Source organism: Arvicola amphibius, chromosome 15 (assembly GCF_903992535.2).
Source record: "Arvicola amphibius chromosome 15, mArvAmp1.2, whole genome shotgun sequence".
NCBI lineage: Eukaryota > Metazoa > Chordata > Mammalia > Rodentia > Cricetidae > Arvicola > Arvicola amphibius.
Genome location: NC_052061.1, coordinates 6750811 through 6777802, shown reverse-complemented (window position 1 = coordinate 6777802; position 26992 = coordinate 6750811). Strand labels below are relative to the sequence as shown.

Genomic DNA, 26992 nt, shown 5'->3' with positions numbered 1-26992 from the left:
GATAACATCTACCTTTAAGATAGAAGGTACTTCCTTCTCTGATATATCTTGCTGGAAATGTCTGTCCTGTTCCTGCCCTGCGCCCCAAGGTTTAGCTCTCCCATGAACAGCTCAGAAGGCACTTCCTCTAGGAAGCTTTCCTGGAATGTCCATATTAGTTGGTGTGGGGGGCAGTGGGTATGGTCAGACTCAATTGTCTTTCCTAAGAGAGAGGACCTTTCTCAGGGTGTGTTCCACTGAAGACTACCAGTGCCACCAAGCAAATGCCTACTTTGGGAGGGAGGGAGGGAGGGAGGGAGGGAGGGAGGGAGGGAGGGAGGGAGGGAGGGAGGAAGTTAGATTCTACTAGCTTCTATTTGTCTCTTTCTCCATCTTCTCAGTTTCCTCTCTTGTGTTTCCATGGCTGATTATCTAAAAGTTCTGCTTCACACCATCAATAAAGATCAGGGTCCTCTTGCTTCTAACCATCACTTTTCCAACACCCCTGTTCCACGGAGCTCAGTCTACTGCTCCCAGCATCTCTCCAAAGCCAAGGCCGCCATCCAGTCTCTAAATATCAAGAGCCTCTACAGCACCAGTTGTTTAACGCAAGGCTCCTTAACTGCGCTCCTGGATGGGAGCCTGTAGGTGTAGAGGTGCAGCGATGAGAAGCCGAGCTGTGGAGCAAGGCTGGAGGTAGCTGGAGGCGGAGGGGGATGGGAAAGGCAAGGAGAGGTAGGAAGAAACTGAGCAGAGGGAATGGGAGTGGGGAAGAGAGGGGCGGGTCGGACTGCGCCACCCCTCTCGCCCGCCTCACTCCCCTACCCTCCCCACTCGGTTGGGTGCTGCCAGCACTCTTTCAGCCCAGCCGGCCACATCTGGCGTCTGCCCGCCCCTTGTTTCCGCTGCATCCAGACTTCCCCCCCAGCGTGGCTGGAGGCTGCTGTGTGTTCATCCAGGGCTTTAAATATACAAAGGGATTGCCACGACCACCACCAGACACCCGAGGTAACCGGGCTAGTTGGGACGCGGAACCCCGTTATGAACCCCTGAGCCCTGCAAAGCCAAGGCAATTTAGCTAGGGGATCTCGAAACGGCGCCGTGTGGAGCAGGCTCCAGCCGGGCGGACCCCAGTACACAGCCAGCAACCTCAGGGTGACACGCAGAGCCCGGGAGCGCAACGATGGAGGCAGGAATGGCGTGGGGAGCGCTCACCGGCCCTCTGCGGATTCTCTGCGTCCTGGGCTGCCTGCTGGGTCGAGCCATCGCTGCACCATCGCCCATCATCAAGTTCCCTGGCGATGTCGCCCCCAAAACAGACAAAGAGTTGGCAGTGGTAAGTTGCTACGCTGGCTTCATCCAGCAAAGTTTAGACAAACTTTGGAACCGGAGGCCAACTTTCCTCTGACTTCCTACTGGCCTACCGAGTCGGGAGGGGCTTTGGTAATGCATCTGCTAGGGTCTTTGTAAACGATGGGGAGAGGGTTTGGGTAAGATGAGGCTGCTGATAAGTAACTTGGGGAAGTTCAAGGTATATCGCAGGGACCAGGAAGGAGCAAAGGAGGGGGATGATTGCCTTGGGAAACATCTGGAAAGAGTTGTTTTTGTGAATAACAGAGACTTTGTCTGCGTACCTAGGGGATTTGGTCCGAGGTGGGCTTTATAAATGTCTTTTGGATGCATCAGGAGAACTGGCAAGACAGCCCTTGGCAAGTATCTTAGCAGGCCTTTAGTACACTCAGTTTAAGGGGGAAATCTATTGAAAATCAAGAGTGTACTTTGGCATATTTAATTTGTATAAGCCTTTGCGCATAGAAAGATAGCCAAAGCAAGACTTGGCTAATTTCTGGAAAACTTTGGCACACATCTGGAGACAGGTCTTTGGTGAGACTCTGGAGGGGCCCATTTGGCAAATAAAAAAGACTTGAGGGAAGCAGAAGGTGCATTTTGATGCCTTGGTTTAAGGCAGAAGTTGACCAGGAGGGTCTGAGCTGAGTTTCTTTGAACTTTTCTCTGAGGTCAGAGGATACAAGGCTGGTGGGCGGGCGTGAGGAGCAGGCGCAGAGGGCCAGGGCGCGTGGGGCGGGGGCGGGCTGAGCTGGGCTGGGGTCGGCCAGCGGCCAGCACGACCTCCTTCTTGGCCAGGATCCGAGCTGTGGCTCAGATGTTGTTGTGTGAGCGTGCGCCTGGTTCTGGGGCTCCCGGGTAGCAGCTTTGCATAAACCAGACTGGAAGACAGCTGCAAGGCAATATCCAGCCAGGAGTAGGCACCTCTAGCCATCCATGGGCCATGAATTGGCTTAGATGTCAGGTCTCAGGACATCTGCACCTTTGTTGCCATGATTCAACCATTGTAGGAGTCGTCCAGCCAGCCTCCTCTCCAGTCTACACAGAACTAGGAATCACATGTTCTTGGATAGCCTTTGGAAGTCCCTGCTGTATGAGACACCAACTCTCTTTCCACAGCCCTCCATCCTCTCTGGATAGATGGGTTGGGAGATCTTAAAATATTTAGAGGGCTACTTTTTCCCCCAAGAGTCTAAAGTAATTTGTTTGTTGACCAAGAGTGCATCTTAGGAGCAGTTACCTGGGTCTCCATGCCTTCTGTAGCCTCAAGAAGCCCTTGTGACCTAGTGGCACATGCTAGTGAAGAGAGCTTAATAAGGGTGTGAGGGTGGGGGGCAAGCCCTGTGGTGCACACCCGTGAAGCCGGCCTTGGGGAAACTGGGACTGAAGGGTCCTGAGTTCAACTTTAGCTTGGGCTTTACAGTGAAAAGATCCTAGACAAAAAAGAAAAAAAACAGAGGGGATTTTGAGCTTCCGCTGCTCCCTGCATCCTCTCAGGGAGTGCCCTGGTGAGCTCTGAAGATTGATTGGAACTTCCGCGGTGGCCATTTCTTTGGAGTCAGAGGGTCAGAAAGGCACCCATCTTTGTGGTGAGTGGGGAGGTGCTCTTAGGTTCTTAGTGTTTGGCACCTGGGAAGCACTAGTCAACACCAGGTCTTATTGCTGTTACACCACCATTCTCACCCCCTACTGTCTGCCATGCCCTCCTTTCCCTCTTTGGTACTGCCGCCGAGGAGGTGAGACCCAGTCCGGATCAATTCTGGTTCTTTTCACTGTTCCAGCCAGCCCTTCCCATGTATTTAATCTCGCATTCCTTGGCGATCCCGCCCACATTCTTGCACTGGGTTTCAAGTGCAGGTCCTGATTGTCAGTTTACCCCAGCAGTAGCCCAAGGAGTGGCACATGGTAGGTAAGCATCTATCAATGCTGGCTGGTAGTCTGAGGCAGACCCTCTGAAGAAGAAGACCATTCTCTGTTTAGAGATCACAGATGGGAGGTTTGAAACTCAGGTCTGCTACCAGATCCCATGCACACAATTCCTGAATTTCTTTATAAGGAAGAAAGGAAGAAAAGAAAGAGAGAGAGAGAGAGAGAGAGAGAGAGAGAGAGAGAGAGAGAGAGAGAGAGAGAGAGAGAAAAAAGAAGGAAGACAACATATGCCCAGGTCTGTTGTAAGGTTCAGTCAGATAGATGCTGGAGTATCAGGGTTCAAGCATGGGCACTGATGCCTGACTACTTGGAGTCAAATCCAGATCTGCCATCTGTGAGTGGTTTCAGCTTCAGCAAGTCCCTTAAGCTGTCTTATGTATACTGAGCGGAACCTAAATTAACATCTAATAAATTAAGGGAAATAAAAGGTGGTAGCTATTCCATTTATAGAAGCGGCACCCAGTTGGTGGGTGACAGAACTTTTTTGAGAGCCTAAGACTTCACTCACAGTGTCCTTGAACTCCTTAATTCCATCCTGTCCCAAGTAGGGGGTAATTGGGGAGTTGTTGAGGCTGTGTGTTTTGCCATCCCAATGTGGTTCCTGACTTTGAGACTACCTGTCTCTTTCAGCAATACCTGAATACTTTCTATGGCTGTCCCAAGGAGAGTTGCAACCTCTTTGTACTGAAGGACACCCTCAAGAAGATGCAGAAGTTCTTTGGGCTGCCCCAGACAGGTGACCTGGACCAGAACACCATCGAGACCATGCGGAAGCCACGCTGTGGCAACCCAGATGTGGCCAACTACAACTTCTTTCCCCGAAAGCCCAAGTGGGACAAGAACCAGATCACATACAGGTGCCAAGGAGGGGCTGGGGATGCGGGGCCAGCAGCCCGAGGGATGTGAGTCTCCTTGGGACTTGTCTTTCTAATTCAGGGATCCCCACAAAGTGTCATTACTGAGATCTGGCCATACAGAGACATACAGAGTTCTTGGTGAGGGGAGCCAGGCAGACCTAGACTTGAGTCTCATACTCACTAACCACGGGGCACTGGTCTTGTTCTCCCACACTTTGAGTTGGTATCCTTGGTTATGAAACAAGACTAAGAAATCCCTTTCCTAAAGGGGTGATTGGGAACCTAAATTAGATTACATGTAAATTAAGGGCTTCCACAAAGTTTGTTACAGATCAGGCATCTAATAAGTGTTGGTGATTGTTATTATCATTTGGATCATTGGAGTAGGTAGAGGAAGCCTGATAAACAGCTGATATTTGTGGTTTTAATATTATAGTTTTTTTTTTTTTAAAAAAGATTTATTATGTGTATAGTGTTCTGCCTGCATGTATACTTTCATACCAGAAGAGGGCACCAGATCTCATTATAGACAGTTGTGAGACACCATGTGGTTGCTGGGAATTGAACTCGGGACCTCCAGAAGAACAGCCAGTGCTCTTAACCTCTGAGGCATCTCTCAAGCCCTTAATATTAAAGTTTTGTTATGATTTGTTGCTAATAGAGCTAAGAGCTCCACTCTGCGTGGCTGGCATTTATCAAAGGGGAGAGCTCTGCCTTTTGTTCAGTATTGCACTGTTTGTGTTCCTGGTGTCCTTGTCCCAGACAGAAGTGAGAGCTGAGGAGGTCTGGGGCTCTGGAAAGATCAATAACTATAGGAGGATGTACTTAGCTTTGCTCAACACATATGTGCAAGGACATTTCACATACACGCAGTGTGCACATAGACAGTTGTACAAATGGACATATGCACACTCGTATGCATTTCTACCCTTTCTAGGATCATTGGTTACACACCCGACCTGGATCCCGAGACAGTGGATGATGCCTTTGCCCGGGCCTTACAAGTATGGAGTGACGTGACTCCACTACGCTTCACTCGCATCCACGATGGGGAAGCTGACATCATGATCAACTTTGGCCGCTGGGGTAGGCAGAGGGCGACTGGAGGGTGTTGCAGCAGGGCCGTGTAGACATCTGAGACACGCGGGGATCCTGAGGGCAGCTTACCAAGAAGGTGCAGACACAGGACGTGAGTTAGTTGGAAGTGGCAGAACACGGCCCCGACACTGGAGAGCCATGACTATGAGAGCAGAGGCTGCCCCACAGTGAACCGACCCTTCATGCAGTGAAAACCTACCGCACCCTCTAAATGACAGCCCCTAAATGGCAACTTGGATTTAAAGTAATGCAAAAGGCTTTTTTATTTAAAATCAGTTCTCACAATAGCAATATGGGAGAAGGGGGAATAGAATCTTGGGTCAAACCACCACCTAAGCTTTTGGTATGAACCGGCTGCAGCATAAGTATGAAGGCTGCTGATGTCGGTACAAGGTGGTAAAGCAACGAAGGCGGAGGGCTGGGGAAGAAGAGCATAGACTTGGGAGTAAAGTGAGCATGCTCTCACCGTGGGCCTGTAGCTCCCTGGGTAGTGATGACAGCCTGCCGGGAGAGTGGGGCATGGCAAGGAAGGCGGTGCTGATGGAAGGCACGGGTGTCAGGAGGATATGCGGTTAGCATGCTCTTGTGGCACTGGAGGCATGTGGGCGAACCCAGTGCTGTTGATAGCGATGGAAGCCAAAGTCAGTGGTGTAGGTGAGGGCACCCTGTGGACTTGAGAGCGGTGTGGTCCACCGCATGGTAGCAACCAAGCCAGAGAGCCTTCCCGGCAACTCCCTGCAATACCTATCCTTGAGAACCCCAATGGGAAAAGGGTAGGGGACAGGTGCTCGGCCGAACGAGGCGTTCCAAATACAGAGGAGGGCGTAGCTGGACTTAAGGACCACGTTGTTGGGGGGTGGAGAACGCTAAGAGCTAACAACCAGTGTGGGTTCCAGAGCATGGAGATGGATACCCGTTTGATGGGAAGGATGGACTCCTGGCGCATGCCTTCGCCCCCGGCACTGGTGTTGGGGGAGACTCTCACTTTGATGATGATGAACTGTGGACTCTGGGGGAAGGTCAAGGTAAGACGACCTCCACCTGGTATGGGTATGCTTCCCGGTCCCCTAGCAAGCAAAACCAACCTTAACCCCTTCATCATCTGTGGGTGGGGTGAGGATGATGAGATGGGGAAGGGAAGTCAGCCTCCAGGGTGAGCCCACAGCCTGGTGTCTGACGGAGGCCCTGGAGAGGTAGGTGTCCTGCTCTGTGTCCCCCTACAGTGGTCCGGGTCAAGTATGGGAATGCTGACGGCGAGTACTGCAAGTTCCCCTTCTTGTTTAATGGCCGGGAATACAACAGCTGCACTGACACTGGCCGCAGCGATGGCTTCCTCTGGTGCTCCACCACCTACAACTTTGAGAAGGATGGCAAGTACGGTTTCTGCCCCCATGAAGGTGAGCGTCTGCCCTGGCCTCAACCCTCATCCTATTCTGGCCCCCAGCCTACATGTGTTCCTGCTATGCCTTCCCCTTCCACATTCCGCGACCGGTTAACCTTCATCCCGTATCCTGAGGTCAGTCATCGTTGGGTCCCTCCTCTACGGTTATAGCATATATTGCTTAATGTCAGGCACAGGTTCTAGCTGTCCAGGTTCATCATCACCATGGGAACACAGCATCCTTAAACAAGACGGGTACAGAGTTACCAGCCAGTCTGACCTTATGGGACCACTGTCACATGGGATCGCCACTATGTGTGTGGTCTGTTGTGACTCAGATGTAACTTTTGTCGTGTTTGACCATATGGGCTTACTTCACATTTACTTAAGTCGCCTTAGGTTTTTAAGTTTCTCAGTATTGTTTGTGAAATCATGAATTTGGGCATATTATTTTGTTCTAACATATATGAGAATGACCTTAGATGTGTTTGCAGACCCTATGGTTGTTTCTGGGGCCACTTTACACTCCCAGCAAGACCCGGGGCTCAAGGACAGGAGGACTGGCGAAGAGAGTTGAGGCACAGAGATGGATTGACGCTTAACAGTGGCAAGAGAACAGGGCTCAGTCCAAGCTGGTACTTGGTTGAAGTAGGGACTCCAGTCTGAGAATATTAGCCCTCCTTCCCACACTGGTCCCACAGTACCAGCGAGAGTCAGTGTAAGTGGTCACAGCTACGACATCGGACTCTGCCTTCTATCCTTGTGTCATGACAAAGACCTCCAGCTCCACTCCGAATTTGTGTGTGTCTGTGCGCGCATATGTGTGTGTGTGTGTGTGTGTGTGTGTGTGTGTGTACATGCTCAAGTGCTCATTCAGGCTCAAAATATTCTTTTCTCCGTTTACCATCGCTTGAGGTAAAAGTGTGGAAAGGGGAAGGGTACTGATATACACACTCAATCAACTTTGAAAACATCCTGGACACGCTTTCTAATCATAAATCTTTTTAAGAATATGCATGACCTCATACTTGGCCAGGCCATCTCGCTTGATGGCTGTAGAGATCAGAAGTCGAGAAAATGTTGGAGAAGTGGGAGAAAATACAAACATACTTCTAAGTAGCAGCTTATTTCCCAGCCCATAAAGACTTTCCCGGATCATAGACTGAGGACAGTCTGTTTGGGGTGAGGAGCGGCTATAATTGTATATAATTGTATATGCTTGTGGCTCTCCCTGTCCCTCTCGCAACACGACACTATCACCAACCATCTAGACAGAAGGAAAGAAACAAAGAGTTTCTGGTTGTCTTCCTGTTTACACCTTTCTTTTCCTTCTTTCTTTGTCTGGAAGATCCAACCCATGGCCTCACACATGTTCAGCACGCTCTCCTCCAACACAGGGCTCTACCCGCAGCCTGTTCACGCTTTTGTCACGGAAGCTAAACTTTGTACTAAGACTCAAGCTATTGACTGTTAGTAAATCAGAGATTTTGAAATAAAAGTCTGTGTCTTGCATTTCCCAGTAGGACATGAGGAAAGACAGAAACTCCTGAGTCAGCCATTCTGTTAGAACGGTCTTCGTGGATAGACAGGGAAACAGCCTCCCACTTCATGTGCTTGGAAAGGCTCCCTCTGTGTCGGACACCAGTCATTCCTTTGGTCCATAGCCAGGTGCAAGTACGCATAGTGCACACGTGCTTGGGTCTGGGGCAACAATTCTGATTACTCAGCCCCTCCTGATGGCTGACTCAGTGTCTGCTCCCTGACCTTCTCTTCAGGAAGAGGGTTGATCCCAGAGGAGATGGGTTTCTGGGTGGCAGGAACAGAACTGAAGGATCCGAGTTATCACTTCTCCCTTCCCCACTCGGAATCACCAGGGTCTCTGGGATTCACTTTGTCTCTTCCCTAGGTCCCATACTTGCTGCTTCATCAGGGAAAGGTGTCTTGGTTGGGGATGAGCAGAACAACGGAGATAGAGAGGTCTGCATTGGGAGGCCAGGAGTTGGACTCCATTCAACCTGTGGTAGAGTTAACAGGCCTGATGAGGTCACCTCTGGCACTGCTGCACACAGATGGTCCTTGTTACGCACTTGTGGTTTTGCTTGTTGGCAATTCCAGAGACACCATTTTGTAACTCTAGTGGAGGGAGGGCGGGCCCGCCCCCGCCCAAGACAGACAGGCTGACCTTGATCCCATCCCACCCTGTTCTCCAGTCCTGGCCCTACCTGGGGTTGTCGGCATGGGAGGCTTGGACCCCAGCTGCCCCTGCCTCCTTCTCCTCGCACTCCTGTAGGGACCACAGCAGCAGTAGAGCTGTCCAGAAAGGACGAGAGCTTTCTCAGCAAAGCACATCGTCACCAATGAGTAGAAACTGGCTTTTTAGGTTTATTTTTTATCATTATAAATTATGTGTAGGACTGCGTGTATGAGCGTGTACACATGACTGTAGGTGCCCTCCGAGGTTAGAGGCATCCAGTTCCCTGGAGTTGGAGTCACAGATGGTTGTGAACTGCCTGACCTGGGTTCTGGGACCAAAACTTGGGTCCTCTGGAAGAACAGCCATTGCTCTTAACTGCAGAGCCGTCTCTCCATTGCCTAGAGATTGTTTGCAATTGATATTTTAACACAGCAGCAATTTGACTTGTATGAGCTGGCAAGTGGGTGACTAGCCAGCCCTGCCCAGGCTGATATCTCTCTCAACGGCATCTTCTTCCTCTCTTCTGCTCCCCAGCCTTGTTTACCATGGGTGGCAATGGAGATGGTCAGCCCTGCAAGTTCCCATTCCGCTTCCAGGGCACTTCCTACAACAGCTGTACCACCGAGGGCCGCACAGACGGCTACCGTTGGTGTGGCACCACTGAGGACTATGACCGAGATAAGAAGTATGGATTCTGCCCAGAGACCGGTAGGTATCACTGCCTCTCTCTGCCCCTCAGAGGCAAGCGTTTTGCTATGGAATACCCATTTGTCCACCCATAGCATCCTTTCCCGAGACTAGCTGCCGGTACCACATGAGTATGGAAGTCAGCTGGCGCGGTTGTGCTTTGACTTCTGGCCAGCCAGCTTCCACCCTGCTCGCTGGCCTGCACCCCTGTTTTCCAGCTCTGACACTGTAATTCCCCTTACGCCCTCTGCCCTTGAATTTCGTCTCTTGCCGCCTTCTCTTGGCTTTATCTCCTCTCAGTCTGTTATTCATCCCTTCTCACTTCTCTCTTTCTGCAACCGATGTTTACTGAGCCTGCTTCTTGAAGCTAACTCAGTGATTGGTCTCTAAGACTGAGCCTAAAGACTCATCTTCTAGGACCATTGAGACCTTCTAGAGTGTTGAGACCATCAGCTTGCTCAGTCCTTTGGATGTCTGGCCTCTCTGCTTCTATCTACAAGGGTCCAGATCTGGACTCTGAACCATGGCTGCCTGTGTTTAAACCTTGGCTCTGATACTTAATTTCTTCTTCGTTTTTTTTCAACACAGGGTTTCTCTGTAGCTTTAGAGCCTGCCCTGGAACTAGCTCTTGTAGTCCAGGCTGGCCTCGAACTCACAGAGATCCACCTGCTTCTGCCTCCCAAGTGCTGGGATTAAAGGCGTGCGCCCCCACCGCCCGGCTTCTGATACTTAATTTCTAGCATTACCTGCTCAGCAAGTTTCTTAAGTTCTTCAAATCTCGGTTTTTCCCGTCTCTGATATGGAGATGTTACTACGGGGTCTCTACCGTGCCAGGGTGGTTGGCGGGGTGAATAGGATGGATCAGTACCCAGGGAGTGTATGTTAATGTCAGCATCTTGTCATTGTTTCCTAGCAGTGACCTCACATCCTCTGCTGCCCCTTGACCTGTGTCCCTTATCCCACAGCTATGTCTACTGTGGGTGGAAATTCGGAAGGTGCCCCATGCGTCTTCCCCTTCACTTTTCTGGGCAACAAATATGAGAGCTGCACTAGCGCCGGTCGCAATGATGGGAAGATATGGTGTGCCACCACGGCTACCTATGATGATGACCGGAAGTGGGGCTTCTGTCCTGACCAAGGTATGAGGCCCTGGCCTTTGGCAGAGACACTGCACTCCTCCACCCCTGAGCTAGAACATTCATAGGATCAGGCTGCTTTCAGCACAGATGTTGTCTCTTGACAAGTACCTCAGTTAGGGTTTCTATTGCTGTGAAGAGACACCATGCCCACGGCAACTCTTATAAAGAAAACATTTAATTGGGGGTGGCTTCCTTGCAGTCAGAGGTTTAGTCCATTAAGAAGATCATGGAGGGAGCATGGCAGCGTGCAGGCAGACGTGGTGCTGGAGCTGAGAGCGCTACATCTTGCAGGCAACAGGAAGTCAACTGTCACACTGAGGGAAGCCTGAGCAAAAGAGACCTCAAAGCCCACTGTCACAGTGTCACACCTCCTGCAACAAGGCCACACCTCCTTCTAGAGCCACTCCATTTGAGGGCCATTTTCTTTCAGACTACCACAAGAGACCCCCCCACATTGGGCCTTCAGACCTCCCCACCTAAGCAGAGACTTCGCTGAGCCCCAGTGAAGACAGGTTCCTTACTAAGGTGGAGCCAATTCAGTCAGACACTCAACACAGCTTCCAAAATGAGACCCCATTACTAGGCACTGATCCTGGGTGGCTCTCAGCCCTGCTATTTCCATTCTTGCCTTCCACTCCAGCCACCCTCCCATGCAGGACTGTCACTAACACGAGACAGCCAATGACCTTGCTGTCATCAGGACTATAAGCAGGGTGCTTCAGGCCTAGCTTTCAGGCTAGGCCCAAAGGCCCAGGGTTTCAGTTTTCAGGTAGCCCAAGACGTTCAGGCAAATCCAGGACCTGCCAGAATTAAGCGAGCCTCTGTCCTCGTTTGATTTTTGTTGTTGTGAATAAACACTTCGGAAGGAAATGGTCACAGGCAGGCTTATACTCACAGGCATAAGCAATCTATCCAGGGTAGTCAAGAACTTAAGGTAAGAACCTGAAGGCAGGAACCATGGAGGACACCTCTTGTGGTTTCACAGTCTGGCTCACAGGCTTATGCTTAGCTAACTTTTTTATAGACCAGGTCACCTGCCCAGGGACTGGAGCTGCCCATAGGAGGCCGTGTTCTCTTGCGTCAACTAACCATAATACAGTTCCTCACAGACATGCACAGAGAACAACCTGATACTCAACTGAGAGTCTTGAACTATGATTCTCGGCTATGTCCCCTTGACAGTCAGTGCCGACCAGTACAGTCTTGTTACTATTGTCCTTTATTCCCACGATGAGATGGGCCTTGGTGAATGGCGCAACTGGACAAATGAGCTCTTCTTAGGAGTTTTTATTGCCCCAAATACTATGCTAGGAGAGATGCTGACATCTCCGCTCTGTGCAACCTTCTGCCAAAGATGGGATCTCCATCCCTGTGGAGAGCCTGTGGCCCCTCAGGCTGTCATGTACAAAGCATATGTATTGGTGCCTTAAACCAGCATCAACCGACTCCTTCCTAATTCTGGAGGCTGGACGTTTAAAACCAAAGTGTTCCCTCTGAGCCTGGATCACTTTATCGGCTGCCTCTGTCATTACATGTCCATCTCTGCGTCTATCTCTTCGTCTCTCTTCTTATGAGGTCATGATCCACACTGGTTTAAGAGCCTCTCCACTGCAATGTGGTAGTGTTTTAACTTATTCGTTATTTGAGGCAGGGTTTCACTACGTGGCCCATGTTGATCTCAAGTTCACAATCCTCCTACTTCAGCGTATCAAGTACTGGGATTATAGACCTATATATAACACCACTCTTGGCTCTGCCTTCCATTTTAATGACATCTGTAAATAAGATCACATGTCCTAGATAACCAGGAACAGAATTTGGGTGTATTTTTTTTGTGTGTGGTAGTGGGGCCCGTGGGATAACAGGGTGTGGTACATGATTTGCCTGCTCTCCGTGGCCAAGCCTGAGCAACACATACAGGCATGGATATGTTTTCAGTTTCCCTATGGGACTGGAGATACTGCAATATCATCAAGTCACACTCCCAGGGGAGTGGTTTGCGCTCCCTTCCCAGGGGAAGAAATGGTGAAGCCCTCAGGCCAGACTATCCCCGTAGGCTCTCCCTCTTTGAGATCCGGAGCAGCAGCTTTGACCTCCACTCTCACAAAGAGCCAGGAAGTGTGATTTTTAACAGATGAGCCTTGAAGCAGATGCTCCTGTCTCTCTCCCTCATACCACAAGCAGCCGTCACCAGGAAAGAGCAAGCGGATGTTGGCTGACCCACTCAAAAGCAACAGAGCTCTCAGGACAAGGAAGAAATCAATACACCACTTGCAGAACTTTAGGCCCACCCAGGAGATGCCCCCCAAAGTTTCCTTCATATGAGGCAAGTCTTGATGCCAGTCTCATCGCTCTGTCTCAAATTCTGCCCCTTGTCCCTGCCCTGGCATCAGGATACAGCTTATTCCTCGTGGCAGCCCATGAGTTTGGCCATGCAATGGGGCTGGAGCACTCACAGGACCCCGGAGCTCTGATGGCGCCTATCTATACCTACACCAAGAACTTCCGCTTATCCCAGGATGACATCAAGGGGATCCAGGAGCTCTACGGTAAGCCTCTGCTCGAGGGCCTCTGCAGGTGGAGGTGTCTACCGTCATCCCATAGCCTGGGTGGGAGGCCACAGAAGTGGAGAATACCAGGTTTCATCTAGCCAGAATGGTCAGGGGCATGAATGGTGCCTGGTACTTGGGCTTCGGAGTAATGTTTCAAAGGGCCACTCACACAGCCCTGTCCTTTCTAAACGAGTCTTTCGTGTCCTTATTGGCTCACCATTACTAGGGCTCTCCATTAGCTAGGTGTGTAACCCAAGGCAAGACTAGGTTTCAGTGACCAGGTAGGGTTCGGGATCTGGAAGAGTCAGCTGACTGACTATAGGGCAGGATTTCTCTGGCACAGAACGAGAATGATAGCATGGGAATGAACGTTGCCAATCTTTGTAAGATGTTGATATTTTAATTTGTGATAGACGCATAACAGTTGGTTCTTGCAGCCAGTGATTGTTTATTGTTTGTGCTTCGGAGAAGCTAGAGGTTAAAAAGTCGGTCTATTGCCTTAAAAAGGAAATCAATCGTATAATTGATAGATAGTCCCTGTAGTTCCCAGATCAGGCAAAACAGTGAAGGTAGAACTGAGTGGGGAAGCCTACAGACACTGAACTTGGGAAGGAACTCGAGATCCAGACGGTAAGGGGTGGCATTGTGGTCCTCTCTAGACTAACTTTCCTCAGATGTGGCTGCTCATCAGGAGGGATAAAGAAGTGAGTCCTTAAGAAAGTGCCACAGCCCTGAGGGGACCCAGACTTTTCTGTTCTTCCAGTAAGAGACCACACAAGATTCAGGCTTCCCTTAGTTCTCCAGTATAAGTGCAGGTGCCCCTGAGGCAGATGTCTCTTCTTTCTAGCCTTTATGGGTTAAGTGAGCAGTATTGGGGCCTAACCTGGTGATGAGAAGTCTGTTACTGGGGAGAGTCTGAGTTCAGGTGTCACCCCATCCCCCAGGGCCCTCCCCTGATGCTGATACTGACACTGGTACTGGCCCCACCCCTACGCTGGGACCTGTCACTCCCGAGATCTGCAAACAGGACATTGTCTTTGATGGCATTGCCCAAATCCGTGGTGAGATCTTCTTCTTCAAGGACCGGTAAGTCAGGCTGCTTTTGTCTTTCTTGTGTTACCGCTGTTTGCTGAGGACCCCTGGGACCTCACAGAATGACCTGCAGTAAGTGGTTTCTGCTGTGTGTGTCTCACTACCTATCTTGGTGGCTTACACATAGGTGGCTCTCTTGAATTCTGGGTCTACCAGGTGTCTAGGCTTTTGTAGCAATAGGAGGTCAGGGTACATTCCACAAGTCACTCATTCTCCTGCAGTTAGCAGATACTTGTGGTAGATGGCAGGGTGTTAAGAGGCCAAATCAAACCATTCACGGTTATAGAAAGATTTGATGCACATCACATCTGAGACTCTCTTGCCAATGAAATCGAAGAACATGGCTAAACTGGGCATCCCAGTTCACCCCAGCCCAGCCGTAAAAGATGGAGAGTGTTGGTATGTATTATTAAGGCACATCCAGGCATGATTCTAAAGTAGGTTAGAGAGAAGAATGTAGGGGGATTAGCCAGTCTTCCATTGGCTTTCTTCCTGAGTGCTACTGAGCTCAAGTGACCAAATTGCTGTCTGTATAGATAGCAAGTGACCATAGATGGAGAGAAATTATTTCCTTCATTCTTCAAGGCTACGGTCATGACAAACATCTGAGAGTCACCCTAATGCCCTAGATCTCTGGATAACAGCAGGAACTGTCTAGGACCTCATCAAAGAGTCTGCTCATCCAGCTATCTGTCCTTCATGGTCATCCATCTGTCTATCTATCGCTACCTTCATCTATTCATCTGTCTGTCTGTCTGTCTGTCTGTCTGTCTGTCTACCAAGCATCTTTTGCTCTCCATCTAACCTCCATTATCCTTCCATACATTGATCCAGTTATCCACTCACCCATTCATAGTGTATAATAGTTAGGAAATTGGGTTGTCGAAGTAGAATACTACGCTAGCTATCTACAAGTTGTATGGCGACCAGTAGGCTAATCGATTTCTTTGTACCTCTGTTTACCCATCTCTAAGATGGGGCTAACATTTTGCCCTATCGAATAGGGCAAAAATAAGGATCAGATGAGTTTAGTGCTTAGAATAAGGCCAGCACAGAGTGTGCTTGTTTAGCCCCATTAGCTGTCACCTCAACAAATCATAGTTTAGCAGCTCGTGTGCCAATTGCCTTTGATGGTAGCTGAGGAAGGGAAGATGTGTGGTGGGGGTAGAGGTCTGTTTAAAGACACATTACTGTTCTCAAGAGAAGTGCACAGGCCTCCTATGCTAGAATCACCTGGAATGGGGATATTAAAAAGCCATGGGCTTCTGCCCTCTTCCTGAGCCCTTTGATTGGATTCTCTGGGGGCAGCACACACTTATCTGCATTTTACCAAATTTCCCCAGTGATCCGGATGCTCTTTGATGGTATGCCACTGTGTGGTTAGGGAAAGAAAGCCATAGCAAATTGACAGTAATATAAAGAGCTTTTGTCTAGATGTCCCAGTCAAGGAAGGCTTCATAGTGGTCCTTTAAGGGGAAGCAGCATTCTGATAGATAGTGACAGTCGTGGCAGTTTAGGAACCGTGAAGCAGAGACAGATAAAACTTCCCGACTTAAACACTGTAGGACAGAGAGCCTGGGGAGGCTAAGTGATGTTCCAGGAATGTCTTATGTTCCACAAAGGGCTTCTCTTCAGACATGGGGGCAGGTGTGGGACACACCATGCCCTGCCCTTCACTGTGTGTACCACTGGCCAGTCGGCAATCACAAGAAGGTAGAGAGAGGAGTGAGAATCAAAACACAGTAAGTCAATTCTAGTTAGGTCTTTGTGCCCAAGCCAGTATTAGTGATTACAGATTCCCCTGGTGTGCTGCTACACCTTGTAAGGAGGGGGAAGAGGTGCGTGGGGACTCTAGTCTTCAGCAAGGTCCCCACCTTGGCGCACTTTCCACTGTAGAAACTGACCATGTGCTATAGAGCTGTCAGAAGCGAGAATCGCAGACACGGCTCTGAGCCCATGCCCAGGCCAGAGCGGGTTCTGACACAGCATCACAGTCTCTACCAAAGAACCTAAGTGGGTGTTCAGTGCTTCACTGAGCTAATTCCCTGTAAATAATTAAACACTAAACATACACAAATAGTGGTGCCAGTCTCTGGGAGGGCAGCACAGTACTACAGGGTCCGTGAATACGAATTTTGAAGTAGGACGTGGACTTCAGTCCAGATGATATCATAATCATAATCTGAGTGCTGTTTAGCAAATTAGGGCCATAACCCTGCCTTGTATGTGCTCCCTCAAGTAACAGAGATACCACCTTCTCCTGCCCCAAATTAAGAAGTGGAAGAAAAATTTTTCTTTCATGGTATAGCATCCAGGGGTAAGGCTGTTTGTTTTAAAGGGCAGAGGAGGGACAGAGACTTATCTTTGTCCATTGACACTTTTACATGGCCCCTATGCCAAGACTGGGTCCCAAGACGACTGTCAGGGGCAGTTAGGACCACAGGCTTCCCACATCCAGCCAAAGTGTGGGGTGACGTGTGAGGAGGAGAGAGATGTCTGGAGATGAGATACTGGTCTATCTGCTCAATCTTGTTATGCTGATATGACACATGGCAAGGAATGTTAAGCTAACCATCTTTGGCAAACGGAATCATCTGGAAGGCTTGTTCAAACAGAGTCTCAGTCATAAGCCAGAGAAGTCTGCTCTACAGATCTCAGGTCAGGCCCAGAAATTTGCATTTCTGACACATGCCCCGGTGCTGCTCAGCCCACTGGCCTGAGGATCACAATTCGAGGGCCAGTGACCAACCTGCCACTAAGGCCACATCGCAGCTGAGGACAGCTCTTGTTTCGGTCATACAATGCTAAGTCATGTTACAATGTCAAAAGGTTGGAGACACCTGGGACTCACCCCTAGGATGAGGACGAGGTCATGGGCGGCAGGGACTCACGGTGCTGCTGAAGGATGGGTAGAAGTGTGACGCTGAGAGGAAGGATGGTGGAGAGAGATGCTGGATGCTGGGCAGATGGCTCATCAAGCGCACGCACATGTTAGGCGGTTCTGAGGCTTATATTTTACAAGGCTCATTCGTACAAGTGCTTGGCTCCTTGTATACCCTTAGTAAACATCGCTCTTAGTTTGCCAAGACACCCAGCTTCATTCCACTGAAGTTCAGAAAGTGCTTTGAAGCGCCTTCAGCCCCTGCCTCCCTCAGTTGGCTTCTCACCAAATAGGACTGATAGATAAACAGCACCTGCTCCGGGCACTCAGTGCTGGTGTTTTGGAGAGGCCCTGAGTAAGGAAACACAGTAAGCAGAAACAGTCTGGGGAGACTTCCTGGAGGGGTGGGGGCAAGAGGGAGGGTGGCACCTTGCAGCGCAATCTCCTCCTATTCCCCAGTGTCCCCCTCTAACCTTCTCTAGCTCTTACCATGCTTCTGATTGGACTTGGCGGTTAGAGCTTTAGAGTGACGGGAGGTGTGACTTCTTGTGTCCCATTCCCATCCCCAGGTTTATTTGGCGGACAGTGACACCACGCGACAAGCCCTCGGGGCCCTTGCTGGTGGCCACCTTCTGGCCTGAACTCCCAGAAAAGATCGATGCTGTGTACGAGGCCCCGCAGGAAGAGAAAGCTGTGTTCTTCGCAGGTGTGTGGGAGGGTCTTCTGGCCCTCAGTTCCCATTTAACTGGATCCACTCCTCCACCAAACCACAGTTCCCAGGCACCTGCAGGCGCCCTATCTTCTCTAAAGATCCGTCTCAATGTGATTTCCCAAAGCACAGTGTCTTAGTTGGGTTTCTATTGCGGTGATAAAACACCATGTTCAAAAGTAACTTGGGTAGGAAAGGGTTTATTTTAGCTTACACATGTAATGTAGTGTGAAGACAAGCCAGGGCGGGAACTCCCAAGGCAGGAACTGAACCAGAAACCACAGACAAACACTGGCTTGCTCCCCACTGTTTGCTCCACCTGCGCCTGCTTTCTTATAGACTCCAGGACCGCCCACTCAGAAGTGGCACCACTCACAGTGGGCTGGGACCTCCCACATCAATCACTAATTAAGAAAAAATGTTTCAAGGGCTTGCCAGCAGGCTGATTTTATGAAGGCACTTTTCTCTACCGAGAGTTCCCTTTCTCAGACAACTCTAGCTTATGTCCCGTTGACAAAAGGGGGAAGCTAGCCAACACACATGGGATTTTTCTGGGAGTGTGGTCTAGACACCCAGCATCAACTAGCCTTGCCTGCAGGAGGGGACATTTCCTTTCATCTGGGTTCTTTGTCAATCTCATAGTTTCTTTCCTAAAGGAAACAGTCTTCTTTCAGGGATGTTTCCCTAACATCACTCCCTTGCTAGAGCCTTGGCTGGTAGCTGCTTTAGTTAAATCTTTAGTGTGGTGTGCATGTGCGTGTGCATGTGTGTATGTGTGTATATGTATGTGTGTGTGTGTGTGACAGAGAGAGAAAATGAGAGAGACAGAGAGACAGAGAAAGTAAGAGAGAGAGAGAGACAGACAGACAGACAAAGACATACATACACACACACATATATATATATATATATATATATATATATATATATATATATACAGGGTCTCATGCAATCCAGCTGGCTTTGAACTTGCTGCATAGCCGATGTTGGCCTTTAACTTATGATCCTCCTGCCTCCTCTCAAGTGTTAGGATTAAGCATTTGCCATCACATCTGCATTAATCGGATGCCGTGAATGGAACTCAGAGTCTTGTGCATAGCTCTCCACTAACCAAGCCACAGCCCAACCCCAGACTGTTTAAAACATTATGTATATTGTGTGTGCATGTCTGTGTATGGGGGGCAGGGGTGGAGATTAGTGAGGGTGCTCACAGAGGTCAGAGGCATCGGTCCCCCTGAGGTGGAGGTACAGGTGTGTCTTAGGATTTCTATAGGGTATCTTTCATCTTACCTCCCATCATCAAGGGAAGTCAGAGCAGGAACCGGGAGGCAGAGGTTGTAAGCTGCCCAATCTGGCTACTGGGAATCTAACTCTGGTCTTCAGGAAGAGCAGGAAGCACTCTTAACCACCAAACCATCCCTGCGGCCCCAACCTCTCATTTTTTTAACATAAAATGCTTTGTAACCTGCATTGGTTTGAATAGTAGTTCCAGTAAGGTGGCATCTAAAAACAGGATGTAAACAAACTGTTCTATACATGGTATTTAGATGCCAAACCAGCACCGTTCTTTACTAGGCTTGTTACCTTTGTCTTTGTTCAGAGACATGGTTTATGACATAACTCAGGCTGGCCTTTGTGTTTGCTATGTAGCCCAGGCTGACCTTGATGGTGCAGCTAAGTTTGGGGCACATTGGCTGTCCTGTATATGGACAGCTTCCACCTCTGTCTTTGGTGATCACAGGTCCTGACCAGGCTATCTTTGACTCCCAGGGCACTTTATACATTGTCAGATAGAGGGGCTTCGTGTGGCCAGCGTGGCCAGCGTGACACTTCGGTGGGCTGCTAGTCTCCTTTCACTGTTGCCTTTTGTAACCGGCTGTAACTGGCCTAAACTGTGTGCATGAGCTGGGGGTGTAGTTCAGTTGGTAGAGTGCTTATCTAGCCTAGCAGTTTAGTTCTCAGCACTGTATCAATGAGATGTGGGACAGCCTGCCTCCTTGTAATCCCAGTACTCAGGAGGATTAGGAGTTCAAAGCCAGCCTGGGTTATGTGAGCTCTTGTCTCAAAAACTGAAGTGAAACAAACATAACTGTGTGGTGAGACCTGCTTCTAGAAACAGAGCTAAGACATGAACAGGAGGCCATTCCCTGTTGAGAAAGACCCAGTAGGCTCTTCTGCCAGAGAGATGGTGGCGGAGGACAAGACGGGCCTGAGGCACTTCTCCACAGCCACTAACCCACCTTCTGCCCCTTCCCTCAGGGAATGAGTATTGGGTCTATTCTGCCAGCACTCTGGAGCGAGGGTATCCCAAGCCACTGACCAGCCTGGGCCTGCCCCCTGATGTCCAGAGAGTAGATGCTGCCTTTAACTGGAGTAAGAACAAGAAGACATACATCTTCGCTGGAGACAAGTTCTGGAGGTAAGGGGGCCCCAGGTAGGATGGGGGCATGACTAGTTTCATGGGGCAAGACTCTCTGTGGCTTGAGAGACACAGCGTGAGTAGACACCCGCTCCCTGGTCTTTAGACACAGCGTGAGTAGACACCCGCTCCCTGGTCTTTAGACACAGTGTGAGTAGACACCTGCTCCCTGGTCTTTAGACACAGCGTGAGTAGACACCCACTCCCTGGTCTTTAGCATGCCAGTCAGTCCTCCAAGAGAAGACACCACAGAATGCATCCTCCTTATGACACTGTTAGGGCTGTTCTGGCCAGAACCCCCTTTCCTTTCTTAGCCGCCTCTGATTGGGCCTGCAGATACCTCGTCTAGACCCTCATGTTACAGCACCACAGTAGAGTTGGTGATACCCATGCAGATAGTAGCTGATACTGTTGCGATTATAAGCCAGTTGCTATTGCAAGGCCCAATGAAGTAGGAATCACTGTTCTTCCCACTTTTAACATGAAGAAGCAGGGTTTCAGAAGATTAAATAACTAACTTCAGGTTCCATGGCCATGGAGTGACAACTGGGCTTTGAGCCTCCTGGCCCTGGAGAATGTCCTACTCTTTTTTTTTTTTTTTTTTAATTTATTATGTATACAGTGTTCTGCCTGCATGCATGCCTGCCAAAAGAGGGCACCAGATCTCATTTCAGATGGGTATGAGCCATCATGTGGTTGCTGGGAATTGAACTCAGAGCAACCTGAAGACTAGTCAGTGCTCTTAACCTCTGTACCCTTCCTGATACAGTGGAGACCTAGGGAGGAACGGTATAGGCAAGGCAGCAGAGGAAGACAAGATCCAAACTAGGCCCTGGGGTGTCACAGGCATCCTCCCCCAAGTCTGCAGCAGGCACCCTCCCCCATGTCAGCAGCAGGCACCCTCCCCCATGTCTGCAGCAGGCACCCTCCCCCATGTCAGCAGCAGGCACCCTCCCCCATGTCTGCAGCAGGCACCCTCCCTCGTGCTTATAGGCCTGGCCAATGGTGATAACTGGCACGGGGGTAGTTTAGAAGAAGCAGTTGGTTCAGCTCCTCTGGCGAGAAGGCTCTAGCACTGAGAAGCAAAGGTCTGAATGATGGGCCAGAAAACAGCATCCATGGATATAGCTCAAACACAGGATTATGCTTATCATCCTTCACAATTTACCCATTAGGAAGCTTAGGCCTAAAGAAGCTAAAGGACTCACTTAAGTGTAAGCATAGCTCTGGCCTGGAGCTATGCTTAAATCTGCTTCTCCTCTTTCTCTTCGGTACCCCCCTTCACTATGCCTCTGGGTCATTTGATCAATGAAGAAAAGGGTAGGCAAACAAAAGCTTTGCGGGTGTCTCCTTCCCCTTTCCCTCCCAGCTTCTGGGGCTGTGGAGGCAGCCAGGCCATACCCAGGAACCACTGATGGAACTCTCAGACCTTGTCTGCTGTCCCTGAACAAACATTCCTGCTTCCCCCAGAGGCCCCAGTCTCCTCCCTCTTCTCTGCTCCTCACCTCACCCGAAACTGCCCTGATTCAGCAGCTGCTTATGTCCCCCAGCTGCCCATGGCTGGGTGGAATTCTGAAGGCACTGCGGAGATACTTAACAACCTAAGCTGATTGGTATCTCAAGCCTCCGAGAAGAAAAACAGTCTGTCAGGAAACCACCGAGCAGGCCTTTCGCCCATGGGCTCCGGAACACTCCCCAGCACAACCACGTACTGCGAATGGCATCTCAGGCTCTTGAATTCATGGGCACTCTAAATCTTTAACTCTGCCTGTGACGAGCTAGAGAAGACACAGACACATGATTCAGGAATCTCAGAATCCTAAAGCCCAGGTGATTCCCCTGTGGTGCGCGGGGAGCATTCTCACCGTCTTCCTACTACGCACCTTCTGTGTATACACATGCAAGAACAGGCATGTCCCATATGAGCAGGAGTGTGCACGCATACATAGACTCACAGGCCCTGAAATGCCTTGCTGATTTCTTCTAATCCTTTTCCTTGACAAGGCCTTCCTCCAACTCTAGATGCCAGAACAAACACCGTCCTCTGCCGAGGAAGTTCCGTGAACCTTGGGTAAAGGCTAGAGTGAATAGAGCTGGTCCTAGCTTCTGGACTGTGCATTTAAGGGAAACAGGTCCTTCCCAGAAAAAACAGCACAATAGCTTGAGACACTTTCTTGGTCCATGACTGCTGGAAAAAGAGAGTTTGGACTGACCAGGGTGAGCTACTGTCTGTCCCCAGCATGCCAGGAAGCCCTCAGCCACTGCCTTTCCAAGTTCTCACCAAGACCACAAATACATGTTCAGTGTCCCTTATGTACCATACACAACTTAAATTCATTTGCATCTCACACTGGGGACTCCTTCCGACCTGTGCCTTGCTCTGGGTGGAGGCTATGCATATCATCTGGATTTTTCATGTAATGTATACATTGTTATCAGCTCCACTTTCTGGACCAAGGATACTAAGGCTGAAGTAGGCCAAGGACATGTGGAGAACCTGGGCTTCAAATGTCGCTTCTGACACTCGGTATTGCACCTTCTACATCTGTAGATCAGCTGCCCAGGTCATGAGGCTAGAGGGACAGGGAGGAGGTGACACCTCTCCTGGATGAAAAGAACTTTCAGGAAGCAAGTTGTTTGGTGTCTCTGGGATTCCCTTATACAGTGGGGTTGATTCCTGCCCTCTGCTTGTGCTAAGGAAAGTCCTTGGGGCTTGGGACACATATTCTGTATCATTTTAATTCCAGGGATTTACCGTGAGCTTGGTAGTGGTCAGATGGGGGCATGGGAATTTTGAGCTAGGGGACTTGGTTTTGGTAACCTGGGCCATGAAGAAACAGCCTTCTTAAGAAATTGTCTTCAGATGAAGCTGTGGTCTTGAAGGTGTTACTGACAGGTCTTGGGGTGATGAGTTGAAAGTAAAACCCCTATAAAAATAGCCTTAGGGTAGTCTATGGTTGGAACCCCTGGTGGGGGTGGTACAGCTGCCACCAGGGGAAAAGGAGAACCACCCAGGATGCTGTGCAGAGGAAAGGAAGCTTGCCCATCACCAGGATGGGATCCAGAGTGCTCTGGTTAGAAACTTTCGGCACGAAGGTGAGGCTTGCACTTGTTACTGAGATAGCCACAGGCACAGAGTCGGAGCACGTTAGCTTACGTAGTGTGGAATCTGCTAATGAAATGAGGAGGTTGAGGAGCAGAGGGAGGGAAAGCAAAGGAATAAAAAGGACAGCAATTCAGAGGTTTCTCCAGGAAACTTAAAACAACATAGCCAAGGAGAAAGACTTCATAATGCTCAGGGTATTTACCTGGATTAAAGACAAGCCCCAAAAGGGACTGGGGTGGCATGCAGTCTGCCAGTGACTCATGGCCCTGAGCTCGCACCCACCACGTTGCACTGTAACTTCCCTCTCTGAGTCTCCGTTCACTCCCAGACATGGCTGGTCATCTCTGCTCGACAGATGAAAAAGCAGCAATTTGTTTAAACCACACAGTGAAAGAATTATGGGTCTGCTCCATTGGTCCTTGGACTACAGCCGGGAATCAAAGGTTGTAAGGGAGGGGCTGGAGAGATGGCTCAGCTGTCAACAGCACTGTCTGCTCTTCCAGAAGTCCTAGGTTCAATTCCCGGTCCACACACACACACACACACACACACACACACACACACACACACACACGGCTCATAACTGTCTTTCTATAACTCTAGTTCCTGGGATCTGACTTTTCCCCAGACTCTCTATGCTATCCCTTAGATCCTTCTCTCGGGACTGGGATGGGGGTGAGAGTGGGCAGTGGGGACTGGCCTTCAGAGAGGCCATTTGCTTCTCCCTGTCTCTTTCCCTAGATACAATGAGGTGAAGAAGAAAATGGATCCTGGTTTCCCTAAGCTCATCGCAGATTCCTGGAACGCTATCCCCGATAACCTGGATGCGGTCGTGGACCTGCAAGGCGGTGGTGAGCTACCCAGGCCTCTGTTGGCATTCTAGGATTGCCTGCCCCCAGCCAGGAAGCAGCTCCTCCTTTGTACACACTCCTCAGGGCAGCCATGCAGTCCTGGAAAACAAACCAGTCCCTTTAGCTCAGTGCTGGGAAGGCAGCCAGACTCCTGACCCTTGCCGCCCCAGCCAAACTCCAGGCTGTAAGACCTAGAAAGGCCCCTCACAGCTGCAGAGCCTGGAGCCACAGCAGAGGAAGGCTGGGAGACCTCCAGGGACCAGGAACATGGCCTGGTGCCCTGGATTCATTCTGGGGGTTGAGCCAGGCTGTATTGGGTTTCTCAGGAGGCCTTGTGACCATCTCCCGTCAGAAGCACAGCTCTATTCGAGACAAGGCAAACTTTGTCATGCTCTGTCACTCCCGTGGCAGTGACCTCCCACTCAGCTGCTTGCTTCTTTGCAGTGTCAGCACAGGATAGCATTTGGGATTTGAAAACCATATTCTCGGGGAGGTTTCTGTGACTCCCTGGGGTGCTGGAAATGAAGTCAGTTTGGCTTTTTAGAGGAGGTGTTAGTTCAGATTCACAAAAGTTTTAATTTATTTTTTTAATGTGGTGCATGTGCGCGTGCGTGCGTGCGTGCGTGCGTGCGTGTGTGTGTGTGTGTGTGTGGGGGTGTGTGTGTGGTTTTACCATCTGCAAAGCTCATGTAAATGCCCATACTGAGGTCTCACAAGCACAGAAGGAAAGCAGTGTCTAATCAGGTGCTCCATTAAGGGTTACCTTCAACCAAATATCTCTCCGGTTCATACTGTGAGCTAGGGTTGTAAATGGGGTAAACAGGATCATGTGTGTTTGAAGGAATTCACAGGTTCTAAAGCCTCTAGAGGCCAGGAAGGGAAATGGCAGAAAATAAATTATGCATATGTGTGTGTGTGTGTGTGTGTGTGTGTGTGTGTGTGTGTGTGTGATGGCTAAATGTATTTGAGTGGGGGGGCTGAATGTGTGAGTATGCTTGTTTGTGTGCCTGAGTGTGTGTGGGTGTAAGGGCCTGAGTGTGTGAGTGTATGTGTGTGTGTGTTGGCAGGGAAGAGTTGCTTCTCAGAGTCTGATGACTGCAGACCTGCAAGAGTAGAGTCTTGTGGTTTTTAGATATTTTAGAGATTTAGAGAGAGGCCAGACATCTGCACATTCATGTGACATTGCCAGATGTGCTTATACCTTGGCAAGTCATTCAGAATTAAAGACAAAATGAAGCAAGCATTTGTATGAACCTAATAAACCTGATAGGTCTGGGGGCCTCCTAGTTCCTGTCCCCTTATGTATGAAAATGCTTGGCTTGGTGCTTGTGCTCAGGAAGTCGCCAGTAGCAAGTATCACCTAACTTAGTCTCTTAACAAGCCTTAGACAACGGTTCTCAACTTTCCTCACGCTGCCACCCTTTAACACAGTTCCTCATGTTGTGCTGACCCCCAACCATAAAATTATTTTTGTTGCGATTTCATAATTGTAGTTTCGCTACTGTTATGAATCGTAATATAAATATCTGATATACAGGATAGCTGATACATGAACCCGAAGGGGCTGTGACCCACAGGTTGAGAACCGCTTCTCTAAGAGGTTGGGTCCCGATACCTGGCTCAGAGAAGAGCAGTCAATGACTACAAGACCCAGTTTCCCAGCCATTCCCAGGTTGAAAAGCTTCTTCCCTATGCCAGGCAGAGGTGACCATTCCCAGAGACGTTCCATGTGCCGTGTCACGTCAGGATAGGTTCAGTCTCTCTTCCTTGTCTCTCTCAGGTCACAGCTACTTCTTCAAAGGTGCATACTACCTGAAGCTGGAGAACCAAAGTCTGAAGAGTGTGAAGTTTGGAAGCATCAAATCGGACTGGCTGGGCTGCTGAGCTGGCCCTGTTCCCACAGGCCCTGAAATCAACACTGCACACCAGGCCCAGAATACTGGGGAAGGATGTGAAGGGGCCTGGCTGCCCTGCCTTCAGCTCTGTAGTTAATCAGCCTTCCCCCTCACCTGGTGATTGAAGATTTAAGAGCGTGGCTTTTTTTTTGTGCCCAAAGAAAGGTGCTGATTGTACCCCTCCCAGGTGCTTCTCCCCCTCCCCCTCCCCAGCCCCCTCGGGGATGCTTGGATGTTCTCAATGCAGCCCTCTTTTGGGCTGCCCTGGTGCTCCACACTTGAGGTTCTTCTCATCTCTGATACTTCTGTGGCTCACAGCACTATCAGAGTCAACAGAGACTGTCTTAGGAGGGCACTGGTGGCCCAACAGCCTGGCACAGGTGCGTCCAGGTGTAAGTCGGAGACCCCTGATTTCTCACTTCCAGCTGGCCTCATGTCTGCACTACATTAGCAGTTTGCTCTGTGCACGCTTCCTTCATTTCCTTCAAGCTTTTCCATTTCCCACCGTGCTGCATTTCCTGACGCAAGGACTCAGGTCGTCTGACATCACTGCACGGTGCCTCTCAGCCCACATACCAATGGCTTCCTTGTACACTCTAGAGCCTCCTCAGTCTCTTCCTCCACTGGATGGAGGAAAACCAAACCAGTGGCTTCCTGCTCAGCCTTCTCGCTTCTCCCTTTAACAGTTCCCCATGGGAAATGGCCAAGAAGGATAAATAAAAACACCAGTTGAGTGACAGTGTTTGCCTCTGTTTTAGCAGCTCACAGCCAGAAGGAGGAACTTAAAAGGCAAATCTCTGCTCAATGCAAGGCAGAGATGATGTGTGCAGGGAAGACCAGAGCTGCCAAACCAGGAACCACATGAAGAGCGATTCT

At 49.8% G+C, this 26992-nt stretch overlaps 1 protein-coding gene across 2 annotated transcripts; it reads left to right on the top strand.

The window, feature by feature from the left end:
• The first annotated feature begins 975 nt into the window (after positions 1-975).
• Positions 976-26194, top strand: Mmp2 (matrix metallopeptidase 2). Of its 2 annotated transcripts, none has more exons than XM_038312948.2 (13): positions 976-1315; positions 3886-4112; positions 5050-5198; positions 6107-6235; positions 6434-6607; positions 9320-9493; positions 10438-10611; positions 13005-13160; positions 14108-14249; positions 17706-17842; positions 20105-20264; positions 24112-24221; positions 26002-26194. In XM_038312948.2, exons 1-13 carry the CDS (start codon positions 1163-1165, stop codon positions 26103-26105), a joined length of 1989 nt encoding a protein of 662 aa, XP_038168876.1. In that variant the 5' UTR covers positions 976-1162; the 3' UTR covers positions 26106-26194. The 2 variants fall into 2 exon arrangements, with proteins under 2 accessions (XP_038168876.1, XP_038168875.1); XM_038312947.1 differs by having other exon boundaries at positions 3886-4157.
• Positions 26195-26992: the final 798 nt, after the last annotated feature.

Excerpts from the sequence above, each read along its gene's own strand:
- Mmp2 (XM_038312947.1), top strand. The coding sequence starts at position 1,163 with ATGGAGGCAGGAATGGCGTGGGGAGCGCTCACCGGCCCTCTGCGGATT. Across the intron at positions 6,236-6,433 it reads GACTCTGGGGGAAGGTCAAG|TGGTCCGGGTCAAGTATGGG; the intron begins GTAAGACGACCT and ends GTCCCCCTACAG. Across the intron at positions 17,843-20,104 it reads GAAAGCTGTGTTCTTCGCAG|GGAATGAGTATTGGGTCTAT; the intron begins GTGTGTGGGAGG and ends CCCTTCCCTCAG.